General features: G+C 48.9%; 1 protein-coding gene across 3 annotated transcripts in view; it reads right to left on the bottom strand.

Annotated features, from left to right (window-relative positions):
• nphp1 (nephronophthisis 1) overlaps window positions 1-22,021 on the bottom strand; it is a 191,797-nt gene that overhangs the window by 3,511 nt on the left and 166,265 nt on the right. Inside the window, exon 20 of one of the 3 annotated variants that reach the window (XM_038799128.1) lies at window positions 3,718-3,761. The exons of the other annotated variants lie outside the window; for them this stretch is intronic. Coding sequence (XP_038655056.1) covers window positions 3,718-3,761 — 44 coding nt within the window. The remainder of the gene's footprint in view (window positions 1-3,717; window positions 3,762-22,021) is intronic. 3 annotated transcript variants of the gene reach the window in all.

The raw sequence follows: 22,021 nt of genomic DNA, 5'->3' as shown, positions 1-22,021 counted from the left end.
TTGAATGGGCTGGAGTGTCCCACACTGGAAGAGGAGGATAGGGCAGGATTTGATGAACCAGTGGGGATTGAGGAAGTTCGGACAGCAATAGGGAAAATGCAAACAGGTAATGCACCGGGGCCGCATGGGTTCCGATGGAATTTTATTAAGATGTTTTCGGACAGGCTGGCACCGCTGTTGTTGGAGATGTTTGAGGATGCGGCACCTAGGGGGACACTTTCAGAGATGATGGGACTGGCGTCTATTTTGGTTTTGTTAAAAAAGGATAAGGACCCACAGGCGTGTGAACTGTAGCGGCCCATATCCTCGTTAATTGTGGATGCCAAGATTCTTGCCAAAGTGTTGGCGCTTCGGATGGAAGAGTGCCTCCTGAAGGTGGTTGGGGAGGATCAGATGGGGGTGGGGGCAGGAGGCAGTAGTGGCGCTGGATGTGGGGAAGGCGCTTGATCGAGTAGAGTGGAGGTATTCTTTTGCGGTGTTGGAACAGTTGGGATTGGGCATATATTTGTGTTGTGGGTCCAATCGTTGCATAAGGAACTGAAGGAGAATGTTCATACAAATGAGGTGAACTCGGGACATTTTCAGTTGAATAACGGAACGAGAGAGGAATGTCCCATGTCTCCCCTTTTGTCTGCGCTGGCGATAGACCATTGCTTGAGCTCGGATAAGTGGAGAGGTTAGGAGGGGGTGGGGATGGAGAATAGGGTGTATCCTTGTGTGCAGATGGCCCTTTGTTGTATATTTCCAACCCGGTCCGGGATATAATGGGGCTGCTCAAGCGATTTGGGGCTTTTTCGTTTTATAAACTGAATTTAGAGAAGAGAGTATCCTTTTTGGTCTCCCCACCGGGGAAGGGAGCTTGCTTGGGAGGATTGTGGGGACTTCTCACTTCAGGTATCTGGGGGTGCAGGTGGCTCGAGATTGGGCCCGGCTCCTTAAATTGAATTTTCCTGATGGACAATGTTGAGGTGGGACATCCTCCCCCTATCATTGGCAGACTGCGTACAGGCAGTAAAGATGAATGTTTGCCGGGGTTTTTATTTTAGTGTTTACGGTCTTCTTGCCGAAAGCATTTTTTAATGGGAGTAGAACTTGTAGTTTATCTAGGCAGGTACGGTAACGAGGATTTGGAAGTCAGTGCTTCAGAGAGGGTGACAGTCAGAGGGGGTTTGCCTCTGCCAAATCTGATGTATTATTATTGAACGGCAACGCCAAGAAGGTTTGAGGCTAGTGTAGGGAGCCAGAGCCAATGTGGATGAGGGTGGACGCTGGCTCTTGTGGGAGGTCAGGGTTGCGGTCACTGGCAACGGCGCCGCTCCCGTTTGCCCCAGGGAAATATTTGGTTAGTCCAGTGGTGGCGGACACACTGAAGATATGGAGGTAATTTCGGCAGCACTTTGTTAGGGGCAGATTTGAAGCGGATGCCGATCCAAGAGAATCTTGTGTTTGAGCTGGCGAGATTGGATGCTAGGTTTCAGGGCCAATATATGTCCAATCCCAAACGTTCCAACACCGCAAAAGAATACCTCCACTCTACTTATTTTTGGAAGGACGGTTTGCAAGCTTGAAGGAGCTTACAGAGAAGTTTGGGATTCCACAGGACAAGGCATTTAGGTATATGCAGGTGCGGGAATTTGCAAGGAAGGTTCCCCCGATGTTTCCAATGGCACCGCCCTCCTCGTCGGGTCATCTTGGCGATTTATGGGAGGATTCTGGAAGACGATACAGCTTCATTGGAGGGGGTTATGGCCAAGTGGAAGGAGGAGCTGGGGGTGGCAGTGGAGGGGTTGTGATGCGAGGTGTTGCAGAGGGTTAATGCCTCGACTTTGTGTGTGAGACTGACGCTAATATAATCGAAGGCAGGTCCTGTTGGGGGTCAGCATACCCACCCGACGCCTCAGTGTGGCTGGGGGACCTGATGGAGTTTCTGTATCTTGAGGTGGGTGTTCCATAATTGAGGTGTTCCATAAGAGATGGGGTCTGTTTATTCTTCACTTTAAAGAGTTGGTTACCTTCAGCTGCTAAGGGGAGGGGGAAGGCATGGGGTATTTATTGTTCGAGATGTCTATGTATTTTCATTGTGTATTTATCCTATGACTTATGTCTCTCATGTATGGAATAATCTGCCTGGACTGTAGGCAGAATACTTTTCACTGTACCTCGGTAGACGTGACAATAAATCGAAGTTTAAAAATGTTAAAACTGAATAAAAATATATTTTTTTAAAGTAATCTGACTGGCTGTGAAGTGTTTTGAGACGTCTGGTGGTCATGAAAAGTGCCAAACAAATGCAAATCTTTCTTTTTTCATATTTCTATAAAATTGTATTGAGTGAGAGAAGCAAAATCCCATTAGCAGAGAATCATAAACCTGGCTGTTGGTTGGAATAACTCTGTAGTTCCATGGTTGCAGTTACACAGCACAACATTTGTTGAATGAATTGTGTCATGATGTTATACACAATTAAACCAGAAGTATTAGCCAGCTATTTCTCTCGCTGGTTATCAGCATGCATATTGTGAGGCTCGAAACCTCAGAAAAGATTTGAAAACAGCATATAAGAATGTGATATGCTCAAGGACAATCTGTTCTCAAATACCTATGTACAGTATGGATGCCCCCATAGAATATTATCTTTTAAGGATATGGGTGTTGCAGAGAGCAATTATTGCCCATCCCTAGTTAGTTTTGACAATGTAATGCCTGAAAAACAGGTCCTGTGCAACACAGTTTCTGGGTCCAAGAATGTTGCACAAACTCAGCTCAAATACTCCTGGTCTCTCCCTTACTCATGTCACTACTTGTATTACCTAGCAAAATTGGTCCGATTGAACCACAGAGTTTAATTTCTACTTAGTTCTAAACTGGTGCAATGCTTTGGTGTGCTTGTCAGAGAAATATACCTTTCTTTTTAAACATATTAGGCAGGATTCTCCCAAATCCATGTGACGGCCTGACGCCAGCGTAAATAATGATGCGAACTCTCCAGCCGTCCGGAAGTTGCTGAATTCTTCGCACGGCCGGGGTAGGCCGGCGCTGGAGGGGCTGGCGTCGTGCCAGCCGGCGATGAAGGGACTGCGCAAGTTAGCGCATGCGCAGAACCGTCGGTGTGGTTCAGCGCTTGCGCAGAATGGCCAGCGTATTCTAGCGCATGCGAGGGGGGGGGGGGTGTCTTCTCCCTGCGGCCATGGCGGAGCACTACAGGGGCCCGGGCGGAAGGAAGGAGTGCTCGCACGGCACAAGCCCGCCCGCAGATCGGTGGGCACCAATCATGTTCCAGGCCACCGTGGGGGGGGGGGGGGGGGGGGGGGGGGGGGGGGGGGGGGGGGGGGGGGCGGCGGGGTCAGAGCCCCCCCCCCCCCCCCCCCCCCCCCCCCCCCCCCCCACTCCGCGAGGGCCGCACCAGCCAACTTGCCTGCCAGGTCCCGCCATGTGGGACCATGTCCAATGTATGCTGGGAGAGGGGGGGGTCGGAGAATCCCACCCATTATCTTGCTGCAAATAATATCTGCTAGGTAAACTTATTTTCTGACTTGACTGAAATGTTCCCTGCCGATTAGCTCCATTCTGTTTGTTTTACCTAAACATTCCTCTTCGAAGAAAGTAATTTTTTTCACCACACCAGCCATTTTAATGCAAGGCTACAATTACAAGAAAATTTTGGGAAAATTTGAGTACTTCCCATTCCATAGTGCTGGTGCTGTGATTCATGCTTACCCTATGCCCGGTCCTGTTGAGGAAGGCTGCAAGCCACCTTTGAGCTGTGTCATTTTTTAAAAAAGTATATTTATTGAAGTTGCCCATTTTAACAAATAACACAAGAAAAGCACAGGAATGGTACAGCTCAACAAGAAAAAAGTCTCAGTATTCATGATACAGAGGGGAACAGGAGAACAGTGACACAGCCGGCTCAATACAATCATTAAATATTACTTGTTGTCTCTATACACAACGGGCAAAATTCTCCGACCCCCAGCAGGGTCGTAGAATCGCCTGGGGCCCCTGAAAATCTGGCCCCCGCCGTGGCAGAGATTCTCCGCCACCCAGGAAGTGGCGGCGGCGGGAATCACCCCACGCCAATCGGCGAGGCCCCTGTGGCGATTCTCCGGCCCGCAATGGGTCAAAGTCCCGCCGTTGGGAGGCCTCTCCCGCCGCCAAGGTTTGAACCACCTCTGGTGGCGGCGGGATCGGCAGCGCAAGCGGGCCCCCAGGGTCCTGGGGGGGGGGGGGGGGGGGGGGGGGGGGGGAGGCGATTGGACCCCGGGGGGTGCCCCCACGGTGGCCAGGCCCGTGATCGGGGCCCCCCGCTCAGACTCCAGGCCAGTGCCCTGGGTGCACTCTTTCTCTTCCGCGGCCGCCACGGCCTCCGCCATGGTGGAAGCGGAAGAGAAACCCACATCGCGCATGCGCCGACCGGCAAAAGCCTTTCGGCCAGCCCCGCTGCCGGGGGCGCCGGTTTTTTTGCGCCAGTCTTCTGGTGCCAACCGCTCCGTCGCGGGGCTAGCCCCCAAAGGTGTGGAGAATTCCTCATCTTTGGGGAGGCCCGACCCTTGAGTGGTTGGCGCCACTCCCCTATGCCGGGACCCCCCGTCACGCCGGGTAGGGGAGAATCCCGCCCAACACCAGAGAACAAGGGAGAGCAGGATAAAGTCACAAAAACATGGCAAAATTATGCACACCTTCCCACGGGACGATTGCTCGCAACAACCACGAGAGTTCAGAATATGCTTATCGCGCCATGCTCGGGAGGGCACCAATATACATCTCCCTCAACTACAGCAGCACCAGAGGCACCAATGACATACCGCAACCTCCTGCCCTCAGATACCAGACCCATCTGTACCTCTGCAGGAAACATTCACGTATTCTTTCTACCCACCATAGCAAAAAGAGGAAAGGAAAAACACAATGAAAATAAGCGAGAACACCAGTTCTAAAAGGATGTGACACATACTCACAACACAACATAACCCTAATCTCAGGCCCAGTGCAGAGAAAAATCATTTCACGCATTTATACAGAGTATCTAAATATTTGGATTATAGTCAGTGTCATCACAGTCTCAAGATAGGATAAAAATTAATTTTTTTTCCAAATGGAAGGCAAACTATCAAGAGACATAGGATGAAAGAGAATAAGGACCCAGCCATGGGTCCGTATTACTCCGGCATACTGTTCGTTCGCACAGAAGAACGTTCCAACCATAAGGTGGGTGGGGTGGGGGGGGGCAGTAGGATGTCAACCATAGTATAGATCAGGGGTGGGCAAACTTTTCCGTGCAAGGGCCACATTCAGAAATTCACAATTTTAAAGGGCCGCATAGTATATTAAGTAAAATAATTACTTCACCCGGTTATGATTCTGGGCGCCTCATATAGAACATAGAACATAGAACAGTACAGCACAGAACAGGCCCTTCGGCCCTCGATGTTGTGCCGAGCAATGATCACCCTACTCAAGTCAACGTATCTACCCTATACCAGTAAGTAACCCAAATAGCCCCCCCCCCCCCCCCCCCCCCCCCCCCCCATTAACCTTAAAAAAAAAATTTTTTTTTTTTTTTTTAATGACTTGGTGGGCCGCATAAAGACCTTTGGCGGGCCGCATGCGGCCCGCGGGCCGTAGTTTGCCCACCCCTGGTATAGATCAACCGCAGGCCCTCTTGCACAGCGGAGTCTATAAATCCAGGATATTCAAACCCATCATAAGTAGAACCTAGCCTCTCGGGATGCCCCTAATAAGTGCCTTTGAAAAGGAACGTTTCAAGTACAAGGGGGCAACAGGATACCAACCACAGCACTGGATATGGCTTACTCCAGCACACTTTGACACACAGTAGTCAATACCCTGGAATATCCAGCACACCCCAAAACCTACCACCCACCCAGCCAGCCCTGCACCTCACCAAACACGCCCAGAGCGGTGCACCACTCCCACTAACATAGAACAGTGTTTAGGAGGCCATTCTGCCCATCGAGTCTGCACTGGCCCTCCGAAAGAGCACTCTACCTAGGCCCAGTCACCCGCCCTATTCCTGTAACTTTTAAAAAAATGTCTTTATTGGTTTTCACATTTTACATTACATATTTCAGGTAGTAGGTTAAATTACAAGTTGCAAAACTGCGCAAAACAAAGCAAAAACAACCAAGAAATATATATTTTTTAAATTTAGAGTACACAATTCTTTATTTCCCAATTAAGGGGCAATTTATCATGGTCAATTCACCAACCCTGCACATCTTTTTGGGTTATGAGGTGCGACCTATGCAGACACGGGGAGAATGTTCAAACTCCACACAGATAGTGGCCTGGGGCCGGGATTGAACCTGGGTCACCCCCTTCCAGTCCCCCCCCCCCCCCCCTTCCTTTTTGTTCTGTGGCTCGTCTGTGCCTCCCCCCTCCCCGCTCTATTGGTTGCTGGTTCTGGCTACGATCAGGTCTTGGAATAAGTTTGTGAACGGTTTCCACATTCTGTGGAAGTCCTTTTCAGACCCTTGGATGGCAAATTTTATCTTCTCTAGTTGGAGGAATTCCGACAGGTTGGACTGCCAATCTGCAGCTCTGGGTGGTGCTGCCAATCATCAGCGGAGTAGGATTCTTTGGCGGGCGATTAGGGAGGCAAAGGCTAGGGGCTCAGCCCCTCTCCCCATAAAGAGTTCTGGCTGGTCTGAGACCCCGAAGACTGCCACCTTTGGGCTTGACTCTACCCTCAACCCCACAATCTTGGACATTGCCTCAAAGAAGGTCATCCTGAACCCGACAAGTCTGGGGCAGGCCCAGAACATGTGGGTGTGGTTGGCCAGGCCACCCTCGCACCGTTCACATTTGTCCTCCACCTCCGGAAAGAACCAGCCCCATAGTCGCACCTAACCTGCGCATTTCTTTTGCCAGTGGGAGGAAACAGGAGCACCCAGAGGAAACCCACGCAGAGATGGGGGAGAACATTCAAACTCCACACAGTTAACCACGCCTGGAATCAAACCGGGTCCCTGGCACTGAGGCAGCAGTGCTAGCCACTGTGCCACATTAAAAATTAATACACCAGCCTCATCTGGGAAGCCCCCACCACCGAAGAGAAGAACTTTCACGACACCCAGACATTGGGTGTCTTGAGGGGCCAATTCTCCCCCACAGGCCTGATAAGGGGAACCCCTCCGTAATCCACTGAAGCGAACCTGGATTCAAAACATCACACTCACCCAGATGAAGAGAAGAAGCCCCCTAAGGGAGAAATGCTCGAGCAAACCCACAAACATTAACCACAACCCAACACTGCATGTCAACACAAGTAGGATATTGAGGGACTCATAGAACCCTTACAGTGCAGAATGAGGCCATTCAGCCCATTGTGTCAACGCTGATCCTCAGAAACAGCACCCTACCTAGGCTCACTCCGCTGACGTAGTCCTGTAGTCCCATAACCCCACCTAATCTTTGGACACTAAGGGACAATTTAGAATGGCCAAACCACCTAACCTGCACATCTTTGGATTGCGAGGAGAAACCGGAGTACCCGGTCTGTGTGGGTCTCACCCCCACAACCCAAAGATGCGCAGGGTAGGTGGATTGGCCACGCTAGGCTGCCCCTCAATTGGAAACAAAATTAATTGGGTACTCAAAATTTGGGAAAAAAAAGAAAAAAAAAGAATTGAACCTGTGTCCTTGGCGCTGTGAGGCAACAGTGTTAACTGCTGCACTACCCAGACACAACAGTGCTGCCTCAATAGGGGCATGATCACTGTCTCCACATGGTAAACCCAACCACAATGAAGAGGACATTTAATTGGAGGAGGGCACTGTAGCCATGCTGGCCACGCAAAATGGACACTGAGCCAAACTAAAATGGAAGGCTGCTGGGAAACAGACAGTTCAGCCAGAACAGCAGTCTGCAAAGAGCAGTTTGCATTCTGCAGCAGCAGAAACCAGTTTGGGCTCAGGTGAAAAGACCTTAGCTAGGTGCAAATGGCAAAACGCTTTGCATGCTAATGAGGCCATCAGACTTGAACACCCACACAATAGATACATTTGGTTCTGAATGGACACATTCCAATCAAGACCCAGACATCGAGGCACCAGAAACCTCCGAACAAAAGGACATAAGAAACGCCCCCTCCATCACGGAGACCCCCTCGCATTGGGGAATTAATCCAGTATCGATAAGAAATTGATCCAATAGGTAGAGCCCGCCCGAGAAGAGGGAAGGACAACGGAACCCCTATAAAAGATAGGGACCTCGTGTTGTCCGGTCTGTTAAACCTGTGCTCCGGCCCCGACTGACACCTGGTATCCTGACTCCAGCCGTTGAGCACCAGCCGCCGAAACCGTAAGTTCAACGCTCGCTACGCGATCCAAGCCCACTAGACTCCCAAGTGCCAGAACGCTTGCTGAAGGCTGCAGACAAAACCAGGACGAAGGCCTCGTTCTCTGACCTTGCCTGTTCCTGTTAGATAAGTATTCTGTTTGCTTATGTTTAGTTGTAGCTTAGTCTCTTAGTGTGTGCATGAGTATTTATTATTAACTGTATAATAAATATTGATCGTTTGAACTTTACTAATCGGTGTATCGTCTTTATTACTTTGAACTTGACCTCGGAATACTTGTGACGTTGCCTATACGGCAGCTGGCGACTCCAGAGCTAAATAATTACATAGAACAGAGCCTAGCAGTGTTAAGCACACGTCGAACTCGGAGGCGTGTTAATACACTCCAATAAACGCGTTTTACGCCCATAGTAAAACGTGCAACATTTAGTGGCGACATCCGCCGGGACCCTGTTGTAAGTGGAAACACCACAGTGTCCAGGACCCTGAAATTTGAATTAGAACTCCAAATTGCAGAGAAAGAAAGAGATCACAAGTATTCAAGGTGTTCAAAATAATAAGCGAAATTCGGAAGTGTGTTTTAGTGCATGCGTACTAACAGGGCTGTAAGGTAAAACTGAAAGCTTTTTGTTGCGACAAACTTTCGGTAGTTTTGTAATCGGAAAATAGCGTAAGCCGTACCCTTTTTACGAAACACCACCCCAGCAACCCCCTGTTCCAAATTATAAAAAGAGAGTCAGAGGAAATGGCCATGCAGGCAATGGAACGTCTGATGGATCCAGCAAAGTTTGTGGTCGCAGCGACCAGCAGCAGTAGCAGAGTAGGCCAGTGTCCCACGTGGGAGCTGGAACTCCGCAAATATTTACAGGGAAAGGGATGGCCCCTTTGGAAAGAGTTTTGTGCAAATGAGGAGACAGGTCCCGGGAGTATAGGTCATACTTGGTGGGAGAACCTCTCTCAAATACACAAAAAGAGTTTAGGAAAAGCACGCAAGCCGATGGCGATTGTGTCCTGCTTGGCACAGTTGCGAGGCGCAGAGGAGGTCATCAGGACGCTCCGGGCAGATTTAGAGGAAAGGAACCGAATGAGTAAGGTCGATGTCAGGGACGTCGAGAAAGAAAACCTGGATCTTAAAGGGAAGTTGGCAGAGAAGGGTAGAGAGGTGGATGATGCCAAGAGGGCTCACCAGTCTTGTCTAGCTCATCTGAACAGTTCCCAGACCCAGTATGAGAAAGCCTATCAGGACGTGCAACGTGCCGTTCTGATAAGACAGGAATCGGAGAAGCAGGTGGAGGCATTGCAGAGGCAATGTTCGGATCTCAAAGCAGCTTTGAGAGCACTCCACGCTGCAACAACCGAACAAAGACAAAGCACAGTTGACCACGCGAAATGCAGGAAACAGATTGCGGAACTGCAATCTCTGCTTTCGGTGCAGAATGGCTTCCAAAGCACCTTTGGAGCACAGTTAGATGGGGAAAACGCCCCAGATTGGCAGGAATTAAGCGAGACAGCGCAGCGTTATGTTCAGGGAACATGTGCGCCCGCAGCTCAGCAGAAACGACAGGCACCCCAACCCCCCACAGCTCAGATCATAACCGCACCCATGAATCCCGTAACCACACAGAGGAAAGCCGAATCAGAAGGCGCCCCAGACATAACTTACACCACCCCTTTAACAGTAACCCAGCTAAGGGACGCTTGTGAAAAGATCACTCCGTTCCTCCCCACCGCAGACCCCCACCAGTTCTTCGCTAAAGTAAAACAGCAGGCTACCATGTACGGCCTGGATGAGAGAGAGCAGGTTAAGCTCACCGTGCTGAGCTTAGACCAGAGTGTAGTGGCAGCCCTCCCCGACCCACAGAACGTGGCAGGAGGCAGCCTAGAGGAGATGCACACTGCCATTTTAGATGCCATCGGGTACAATAGAGGTGACCCCGTAGAAGGCTTGAATAAGTGCAGGCAGAAGAGATCCGAACACCCCACAGCATTCGCAGGAAGGCTGTGGATTCACTTCAGCGCAGTTTTCGGACAGCTAGATAGAGCGCATTTAACCCGCGAAAACATGGTTAAATGGACGCGCACAATTATCTCACACGCAACAGAAGCAGGACAGAGCGCTTGCAATAATTACGACCCCTCAGAAGAGGCCCATAACGAAAAATGGGTCCTCAAAAGATTGTCCCGCGCTTGGGAGCAATCGCTTCAGGCAAAAGCAAAGGTTAGATCCCCAGAAGAGGCTCAGGCTGCTGCAGATATCCAAGCAGTCAGAGAGCACCAGAAGCCCGCATGGGTAAATGAAGGCAAGAGCAGCCCTCAACAGAAAGGACAGGAATGCTATAACTGTGGACAGTTAGGGCATTGGGCAAAAGAGTGTAATGCACCCCAGCGATCTCAGAGAGGCCAGCAGACAGGCACTCTGAACCGCAACAAAGCAAAACCCATCCACAATGTAGCAGTACAGTCAGGACCCACCAATGTGGACGAGACGAACTGACGGTGTTCGGGCTCCCCCACTTGGGTCTGTGACACACTATGGGACTCATCAGGGAGGCCCGTAGTCACGGCAAAAGTCAAAGGGAAGCCCATAGAGTTACTGTGGGACACAGGAGGCTCCCGCACCACCATTAACTCCACAACCACGGCACACGCAGACACGTGGCCGACCACCTCCACCATCACACTTAGCGGGTTCACCGGACACTCGCAGCAGGGACATATCACAGCACCCGTAGCGATCCAGCTAGGGAACATTTCCACAAGACACCCCGTAGTTTTAGTAAATCTTCCCCGGACAGCAGAGCACATCCTGGGGATAGATTTTATGAACGCTCATAGCTTGTCGTTCGACCCAGTGAACCAGTGTGTCTGGCGAATGGCGAGATCAGACAGAGCCCCAGCCACCCTCACAGTAGGAGACTACGCTAATCGGATTAGCGCAGTGGGAGAGTACTCATTCGACCTGACTACACTCCACACCGACCGACAAATTAAGGCCCTACTAAACAAACACAGGACAGCATTTGCAAGTCACCGTCATGACTGTGGCAGAATGACTGGACAAGTTCATGTTACCGGACAGGACCCCCGACCGCAAAAGCAGTATAGATTTCCCCTCGAGGCAGAGGTGGAAATAGAAAAGGTTATAGGCAGCTTGTTGGACCAAGGTGTACTGAGAACGGTAGCCTCCACCAACAATGCCCCTATTTGGCCAGTGAGGAAGCCCGATGGATCATGGCGTCTGACCATCGATTATCGGGAACTCAACAAAGTAACCCCCGCAGTAGCCCCAACGGTAGCTACTAGTCCCGAGACCATGCTCAAGCAGGGTCTCAACGCCAAGTACTTCACGGTATTGGACATCAGTAATGGATTCTGGTCAATACCATTGGCAAAAGCGTGCCAATACAAATTCGCATTCACTTTTAAAACACAGCAGTACACGTGGACATGCCTCCCACAAGGATTCCACAATTCCCCCTCCATTTTCCACCGACAGCTGGCAAGTGGATTAGAAAAATTTTCCCGACCCGAATGTCTGGTACAGTATGTAGACGACCTACTACTGCAGACAGACACAAAGGCAGAGCACATTTCGCTTCTGGCCGAACTCCTAGAACTCTTAACTGAAATTGGCTGTAAAGTTAACCCGAAAAAGGCCCAAATATTGGAAAGTAAAGTGATGTATTTGGGATCAGTCATCACGCACGGCAAACGCGAGATCGAATTCAAAAGAATTGATTCGATTGTCAAATTGCCCCTTCCCCAGAATGTTTCAGCCCTCCGGTCGTTTTTAGGACTGGTTGGCTATTGTCGGAACCACATCGACGGATTCGCGACAAAAGCCGCCCCACTTTCAGACCTCCTTAAGAAAGGAGCCCCCTGGGAATGGCTTCCGCAGCATACAGAGGCTGTGGAAGAGTTAAAACGAGCCCTTAGTGCAGCACCCGCGCTGCTAGTCCCCGACCAACTTTCACCGTACGCAATCGAGGTAGCTAGCACAGATCTAACCCTCTCGGCCGTGTTGCTTCAAGAACGGCACGAGCAGCTAAGACCAGTGGCTTATGCCTCCCGACTGTTAGACCCAGTAGAACAAGGATTTTCGGCCTGTGAGAGGCACCTCCTTGCTGTCTTCTGGGCAGTGCAGTATTTCTCATACATAACCGGACTAAACCCCATCACCATTCTAACCGAACATACACCCACACAGCTACTACTAGACGGTCGACTGAAGGACGGTTCAGTTAGCCAGATTAGGGCAGCTAGGTGGACCCTACTTTTACAAGGACGGGACATTACAGTGAAACGGACCCGCACACACACATACTTAGCCGACAACCTCCAATACCCCGGACAGCCCCATGACTGTGAAATTGTAGCTCCCCTGCATAACACAGGACCCTTTTTAGCAAAAACACCCCCCAGGAAGATAGGGAACCCGAAACAAAGCCCCCAGCCCACAGACACGTGTGGACCCTTGAGGATTTATGTAGACGGTTCCTCCACAGTTTTAAATGGTGAGCGTATCACAGGATGCGGCATCTATGTAGAGGACGCGCAGGGGCGCGCTCTCGAAGAGATAGCTCTTAAGTTACCAGGTCACTTAGGCGCGCAGGCAGCAGAGCTAGCGGCCATAGCGTACATAGTGGACCACCCCGATTCTTTCCCCAGCCCAGCAGACATATATTCAGACAGCTTATATGTCTGTAACAGTTTAACCGATTTTCTGCCCCTGTGGAGGACACGAGGTTTTGTCTCCGCAGACGGAAAACCCCTTCCATCAGCCCCCTTACTCCAGCATATCCTAGAGAAAGCGAAGGACAGGACCTTCGGCATCATAAAAGTTCGCAGCCACCATAGGTCATCACCCCCTGGGAATGTAAAGGCCGACGCATTGGCTAAGGCAGGTTCCAGGAGAGGACACTTATGGACCCCCCCAGCTAGCGCACCAGCTAGCGCCCCTGTGAGCGCAGTCCAAGTCTCACAGACTGATATTAAAGATCTCGTGGCAGCACAAAAACAGGACGGAGACCTCAGGGAGGTTTTCAAGGGAAATTTTGTGCCTGCGTACGAGCACTTTAAACACGCACTGACCACACATGAGGGTGTGATCATTAAGGACCAACTTTATGTGGTCCCACAGCAGGACAGGAATCAGATGATTGCCTTGTTCCATGACGGACACGGGCATCAGGGAATTGATGCAACAACGAGGCACCTCAGGCAACTCTGTTGGTGGCCTAATCTCAGGAATGATGTAACGCACTACATAGAGAATTGCCTGATTTGTGCTCAGAATAACCCGGAGCGGTATTCTAAGAAAGCACAACTTCGGCATACTCGCCCAGTTAACGGCCCTTGGACAAACCTCCAGATCGACTTTATAGGTCCATTGCCCCCTTGTCGGAATGGCTATAAATACGTTCTGGTGGTGATAGATACCTTTACCAAATGGGTAGAGGCATTTCCCTCGCGAACAAACACAGCTAAGACAGCTGCAAAGATCCTGACCCACCACATCTTCACGAGATGGGGTTTACCCCGAAGTATCGATTCGGACCAGGGATCTCACTTTACAGGACGGGTCATGAGGAACGTCCTGACAATATTCGGAATCAAACAGAACTTCCATATTGCGTATCATCCACAGTCCAGCGGGATTGTGGAGCGCATGAATCGGACCCTAAAAACTACCCTTAGGAAAATGGTTCAACAGAACAATTCCACATGGGATTCAGTGCTCCCCTTTGCACTTATGTTCATAAGGAACACTGTCTCCACATCGACAGGATACACACCACACACACTCATGACCGGACGCCCTATGAAAGGTACAGAATTCCTTTTAGGACTGGACATGACAAGCCCCGAAGTGACGGCCCTCACCCACGAAAAGGCAGTTAAAGATCTAGTTGAGACTGTGAGGTCTGCACAGATCGCAGCCGCAGTCCAGCTAGGGAAACGCCGACAGCAACGGACTGCCTGTTTCAATAAGACCGTCCACACCACAGAATTCCAGGTTGGGCAACAGGTAATGTTATCTGTTTATAACCCCAGCAGCTTTTTGGCTCCAAAATATTCCGGTCCCTACTCAATTTCGGACAAAATTAGCCCCTCCGTTTACAGGATAAAGTATCCTAATGGGAAGACCGCGTGGTTCCATATCAACCAGTTAAAGGCATATGGAACACAGGCCAACCATGCTCACCATGTCCTGCTGGATGCAGCAGAACACTTCACCCCGCCCACCAGAGACACTTTTCCACCATCCCCCTCACAGACCAGTTCATCCACGGACTCGCCCACGACTCCGCCCACAGACCACTACAGACCACGCCCCGACACGCCCACAAGCTGCCACAGCAGAGACAGTAGGACAGACACTGACTCTGAAGACAGCGACAGCACACAGCCATACAGCCCACACTGCACCAACTACGACCCCGACTCCAGTGACCCCATGGAAGTCACCTACCTCAAATATCCAGAACCACCACCCGACCCCGACTACCCCGACAACACACTCGACACTACACAATGGCACAGGGACAATTCCTACAGACTTGTCCGCAATGATGAAAGTGACCCCCAGTCACACAACTCCAAAATAGCATGCCTGATCCACACAAGGGTGTGGGATCCGGGAGAGCAGGACGACACGGTGTCTGACTCCCGACACGGCAACCCCTTTGTGACCCTGTTCACAGAGGCAGAATCAAAGTGAGGTGTCCAGATGATGTAAGATAGGAATCGTTTGAGGGAAACGATGTCCTTTCTGATGGAACCTGCACGTATGTTTGTCTTCGTTCTATGTTTGTTTGTTTCAGGAATGTAAATTGTTCAGCTGGAGGATGGACATCTTCTTTTCAGCTGAAAAGATTGTGACCACCTCACATACACGTTAGCTTGTCCGCAGATACCTTTGAGAACTTCGGTTTGATTGGAGATCTTTTCCAAAGTTGTAAGGCCACACGCCAAATAGTTTATCTGCAGATATCTCTGAGAACTTCAGTGATGTCCTCAGTTGGAGCATCTTGGCTCCCTTGGTTTTTTAGGTGCCCCTCTATTCGGCGAAATAGAGGCTGCAAGTCATGGTCAACACATTCGTACCCGTTTTTTTTCCAGGTTACTCAGGCAGTGGACAAACGGCACTGAGGACCCGCCCTGTCTGAGAACCAACCCTTGGTCAGCCAAGCTCGGGTATGGCACAGCACGCCCTACCCGGGGATCCCATCCAACTCGTACCCGTAGCGGCCCATACGCAACTCATTCGGATGTTCATTTCCAAGTTTGTTTTCATTTTACGTTAGGTAGCCCTTCGGCCACCATCCCACATGCTATTTACATCCGGGAACATTCGGATGGTAAATCAGCAAAGCCTGCGAGACGGCTCGCAGAAGGAAGGATTGTTAGGTGTATGCTGGTCTTTAAATTCGCTTTTTGAAAAAAAAATGAGGGGAGTCACAGGGTGTGACTTAGCCAGTCATTTTTAAGGGTCAATTGGGTTTTGAAAGACAGATGCACTAACAAGTAAAGGTCTTAAACTGTGTATTGACAGATACTGTGCTTGATCCCAAAGGTTTCAAAGGACGAGACAGAGGTCGAAGCCAGGATTGTCAATACCGGAGGAAGAAGGAAGAGAAAGAGGAAGAACAGCAAAATGATGGAAGCCCACTTATTACTATTTAATGTCATATGTATATGTGTGGAAACAAGACACGTTTCCCCCACAACCCCCACCGTAAATGTTAGTACAACAAACCCCCAGTGCTCAGCTCTGATCAGCGAGGTTCAGACCTGGTGTACTAAATTCATGACGTGGTACTCCATGTCCTACATAATCGAATCACTGTTGGTGATTGCGATCCTCATCATCCTAGTGCAGACCCTCAGGTTGAGGAAATGGAAGAGGAGAGCCTCTCGTTCCAGCACCTCACCCATCTATAGAGTGCAATCCCCCATCTTCGGATTCCACCAAACCCCTCAACCCCTCACTGATTACAACACTCTGTAAATAAAATTCAGCCATGTATTATATTGTTCCATACTCGACTGCCGAGTTGGGAAGTGTGATGTTGTGGTGTGAATGGTTAAGATTTTAGAGTGATTAAATGTTTAAGTTAAGGTTAAGGTTAATAGTGATAGGTAGAGGTTCCCAATTGTAGTAATGCATGTCCCTTTTGACATAGGGCCAAGTAGAGATGTTAGTTAAAAATTTTTTTTTCTCTTCTTCCCATAGTTTAGAACAGAGTAGAACAGGAACTGGCAAGAGGTCAGAACACAAGGAGGCAAAGTACATAGGTGATCCTTCACAATAGTATGATTGTGAGGATCACAAGGAGGGAATGTAGCCATGCTGGCCACGCAAAATGGACACTGAGCCAAACTAAAATGGAAGGCTGCTGGGAAACAGACAGTTCAGCCAGAACAGCAGTCTGCAAAGAGCAGTTTGCATTCTGCAGCAGCAGAAACCAGTTTGGGCTCAGGTGAAAAGACCTTAGCTAGGTGCAAATGGCAAAACGCTTTGCATGCTAATGAGGCCATCAGACTTGAACACCCACACAATAGATACATTTGGTTCTGAATGGACACATTCCAATCAAGACCCAGACATCGAGGCACCAGAAACCTCCGAACAAAAGGACATAAGAAACGCCCCCTCCATCACGGAGACCCCCTCGCATTGGGGAATTAATCCAGTATCGATAAGAAATTGATCCAATAGGTAGAGCCCGCCCGAGAAGAGGGAAGGACAACGGAACCCCTATAAAAGATAGGGACCTCGTGTTGTCCGGTCTGTTAAACCTGTGCTCCGGCCCCGACTGACACCTGGTATCCTGACTCCAGCCGTTGAGCACTAGCCGCCGAAACCGTAAGTTCAACGCTCGCTACGCGATCCAAGCCCACTAGACTCCCAAGTGCCAGAACGCTTGCTGAAGGCTGCAGACAAAACCAGGACGAAGGCCTCGTTCTCTGACCTTGCCTGTTCCTGTTAGATAAGTATTCTGTTTGCTTATGTTTAGTTGTAGCTTAGTCTCTTAGTGTGTGCATGAGTATTTATTATTAACTGTATAATAAATATTGATCGTTTGAACTTTACTAATCGGTGTATCGTCTTTATTACTTTGAACTTGACCTCGGAATACTTGTGACGTTGCCTATACGGCAGCTGGCGACTCCAGAGCTAAATAATTACATAGAACAGAGCCTAGCAGTGTTAAGCACACGTCGAACTCGGAGGCGTGTTAATACACTCCAATAAACGCGTTTTACGCCCATAGTAAAACGTGCAACAGCACCTAATTCCCCCAGCAAACCTATCCCCAATTGGAAGGCCACCAACGACATAAAGGCCTGACATGCAGACTCTCTCCTTAACAATTCAATCAAAGATTACCCAAGTCCACCAAAAAAAAAGATAATTTCAAAACAAAAAGAATCAGAAGGAACCCAGTCCTCCCCAGGATAGATCATCTGCCCGGGCCTTCGAAGGAGATAGGCATGGGTTCTTAAAATTCAAGATAACCAAAGTGCGAAATAAATACGTGAAGTCTCCAGATCAGGATTACTAAAACATGGCAGCTAATTCTCAAACACAATCGGAAACTAGCTTCCCATTTCCCACAAGAGAACAGGCTCATAAACACGCCTTGTCTGGCCCCCACCGCCAGAGTCAGTCAGGACAGACAACACGCCATGCTGCAGGATCAATATCAGCCAAAGGCAGGCCCTCGCCAGGGAGAGTGCACTATCAAATACAAGGATTATCTTACTAAACACTGAATTTACTTGAAAATCATCACAGGCTGTTGGGGACATCATTTATGGATTTCAAATCCTCTCCTCACACTTGTATACAAATTGCAAACACAAACACAAGGGCAGATTTTTTTGTTGTTGTATCCTTTCTGGGATTTGAAAAACTCTGCATTTACCATCAGCCGTGGTCTTAACAACATGCATCTTAATTCCAATAAGAAAGTTACGGCTTTTACTTTATCGGGCCCTCTTTCTATGCACTTATTCCCTCAGAGCGTTGCTGGCCACTCTATATTCTTTAACGTCTCTGCAAATTAAACACATGGTGGCACAGTGGTTAGCATTGCTGCCTACGGCGCTGAAGACCCGGGTTCGAATCCCGGCCCTGGGTCACTGTCCATGTGGAGTTTGCACATTCTCCCCATGTCTGCGTGGATTTCGCCCCCACAACCCAAAAGATGTGCAGGATAGGTGGATTGGCCATGCTAAATTGCCTCTTAATTGGAAAAGGTAATTGGGTAGCCTAAAAAAAAAAATTTTGGGGGTAGCATGGTGGTTAGCATAAATGCTTCACAGCTCCAGGGTCCCAGGTTCGATTCCCGGCTGGGTCACTGTCTGTGTGGAGTCTGCACGTCCTCCCCCTGTGTGCGTGGGTTTCCTCCGGGTGCTCCGGTTTCCTCCCACAGTCCAAAGATGTGCGGGTTAGGTGGATTGGCCATGCTAAATTGCCCGTAGTGTCCTAATAAAAGTAAGGTTAAGGGGGGGGTTGTTGGGTTTTGGGTATAGGGTGGATACGTGGGTTTGAGTTGGGTGATCATGGCTCGGCACAACATTGAGGGCCGAAGGGCCTGTTCTGTGCTGTACTGTTCTATGTTCTATAAATGTTAAGTGCACAAGCATCCATATGTTTATTACATTATCTAGGCACGTTTGCCTGCTGTTCTGTTACCATCAACTCTTCTAGACAGTAACCACCCAACAACTTTGCTCGTTTCTCAACCCCTTCCCAAATAACATGCTCACACTAACTCAACTTTCTCAGCATAATCAGCCTCAGAACTTCTCTCTTTTGTTGTACTGTTCTGTTCCAATTAAACTTTTGCAGCATTGTCATTCAAATGTTTCAAATACCCTGCTCACTCTCCTTATACTACAACATTCACCTTTTCCCACAAGTATCGCATTTCCTCTTTAAAAATAATAATAGACTCAACAGTCTGTAACTGACAATTTTGCATTTAACCAAATAAATCGAACCTGGCCTTTAATTCCCTATGCGTATAAATTAAAATTGTGCTCTTTCATCTTCCTTTCATTGACCGGTGCAAATTACTTGCCCTATAATCTTGAAGATTCTCAAGATTTTTCCATTCACAATATTTGAACCTTTGCCACTCAGATCAAAACAAGCCACAATTAATTAAACCACCCTTCATAACTCTACCCAATCATTAATGATAATATCAATTAATCTTTTCCTATGCTTTCTCTCCATCTGGCACCCATTATGTGACTGCACACAGTGTCCATTACTTCAGTAGTCAAGCCATGACCAGAAATTGGGCTGGACTAGCCACATAAATACTGTAGCTACATGAGCAGGTCAGAGTCTAAGAATCCTGTGACGAGTAACAAGTCTCCTGACTCCCCAAAGCCTGTCCACCATCCACAAGGCAGAAGTCAGGAGTGTGATAGAATACTCGCCACTTGACTGGATGAGTGCAGCTCCAATAACACTCAAGAAGCTTTTCACCATCCAGGACAAATCAACCAATTGATTGGCACCCCTTTCTCAAACATTCACTCCTTCCATTACCAGCGAACAGGCAGTGTGTACCATTTACAAAATGCACCTCAGGGAGTCACAAAGATTTCTTAGACAGTACCTTCCAAACCCACGGCCACTGCCAATATGAAGGACAGGGCAACCATGTAGGGAACACCATCACCAGGATGCTCCCCTCCAAGTCACTCACCATCCTGACTTGGAAATGTGTTGCTGTTCCTTTGATGTCGCTGGTTCCAAATCCTGGAATTCCCTCCCTAACCCTGTGGGCATACGTACAGCACATGGGATACAACAGTTCAAGAAGGCAGCTCACCCCCACCTTCTCAAGAGCAATTAGGGATGCATAATAAATGCTGGCTTAGCCAGCGAAGCCCACATCCCTTGAATGAATAAAAAAAAAATAGCCATATGTACCATAGAACATAGAACATAGAACGATACAGCGCAGTACAGGTCCTTCGGCCCTCGATGTTGCACCGACATGGAAAAAATCTAAAGGCCATCTAACCTACACTATGCCCTTATCATCCATATGCTTATCCAATAAATTTTTAAATGCCCTCAATGTTGGCATGTTCACTACTGTTGCAGGTAGGGCATTCCACGGCCTCACCACTCTTTGCGTAAAAAACCCACCTCTGACCTCTGTCCTATATCTATTACCCCTCAATTTAAGGCTATGTCCCCTCGTGCTAGCCACCTCCATCCGCGGGAGAAGGCTCTCGCTGTCCACCCTATCTAACCCTCTGATCATTTTGTATGCCTCTATTAAGTCACCTCTTAACCTTCTTCTCTCTAACGAAAACAACCTCAAGTCCATCAGCCTTTCCTCATAAGATTTTCCCTCCATACCAGGCAACATCCTGGTAAATCTCCTCTGCACCCGTTCCAAAGCTTCCACGTCCTTCCTATAATGAGGCGACCAGAACTGTACGCAATACTCCAAATGCGGCCGTACTAGAGTTTTGTACAACTGCAACATGACCTCATGGCTCCGGAACTCAATCCCTCTACCAATAAAGGCCAACACACCATAGGCCTTCTTCACAACCCTATCAACCTGGGTGGCAACTTTCAGGGATCTATGTACATGGACACCGAGATCCCTCTGCTCATCCACACTACCAAGAATTTTACCATTAGCCAAATATTCCGCATTTCTGTTATTCTTTCCAAAGTGAATCACCTCACACTTCTCCACATTAAACTCCATTTGCCACCTCTCAGCCCAGCTCTGCAGCTTATCTATGTCCCTCTGTAACCTGCAACATCCTTCTGCACTGTCTACAACTCCACCGACTTTAGTGTCGTCTGCAAATTTACTCACCCATCCTTCTGCGCCCTCCTCTAGGTCATTTATAAAAATGACAAACAGCAACGGCCCCAGAACAGATCCTTGTGGTACGCCACTCGTAACTGAACTCCATTCTGAACATTTCCCATCAACTACCACTCTCTGTCTTCTTTCAACTAGCCAATTTCTGATCCACATCTCTAAATCACCCTCAATCCCCAGCCTCCGTATTTTCTGCAATAGACGACCGTGGGGAACCTTATCAAACGCTTTACTGAAATCCATATACACCACATCAACTGCTCTACCCTCGTCTACCTGTTCAGTCATCTTCTCAAAGAACTCGATAAGGTTTGTGAGGCATGACCTACCCTTCACAAAACCATGCTGACTGTCCCTAATCATATTATTCCTATCTAGATGATTATAAATCGTATCTTTTATAATCCTCTCCAAGACTTTACCCACCACAGACGTTAGGCTCACCGGCCTATAGTTACCGGGGTTATCTCTACTCCCCTTCTTGAACAAAGGGACCACATTTGCTATCCTCCAGTCCTCTGGCACTATTCCTGTAGCCAATGATGACCTAAAAATCAAAGCCAAAGGCTCAGCAATCTCTTCCCTGGCTTCCCAGAGAATCCTAGGATAAATCCCATCCGGCCCCGGGGACTTATCTATTTTCACCTTGTCCAGAATTGCCAACACTTCTTCCCTACGCACCTCAATGCCATCTATTCTAATAGCCTGGGTCTCAGCATTCTCCTCCACAATATTATCTTTTTCTTGAGTGAATACTGACGAAAAGTATTCATTTAGTATCTCGCTTATCTCCTCAGCCTCCACACACAACTTCCCACC

This window comes from Scyliorhinus canicula, chromosome 6 (genome assembly GCF_902713615.1).
Source record: "Scyliorhinus canicula chromosome 6, sScyCan1.1, whole genome shotgun sequence".
In the NCBI taxonomy this organism is placed as follows: Eukaryota; Metazoa; Chordata; class Chondrichthyes; order Carcharhiniformes; family Scyliorhinidae; genus Scyliorhinus; species Scyliorhinus canicula.
The sequence above is the reverse complement of the archived record's forward strand: the minus strand, read 5'-3'. Positions and strand labels throughout refer to the sequence as shown.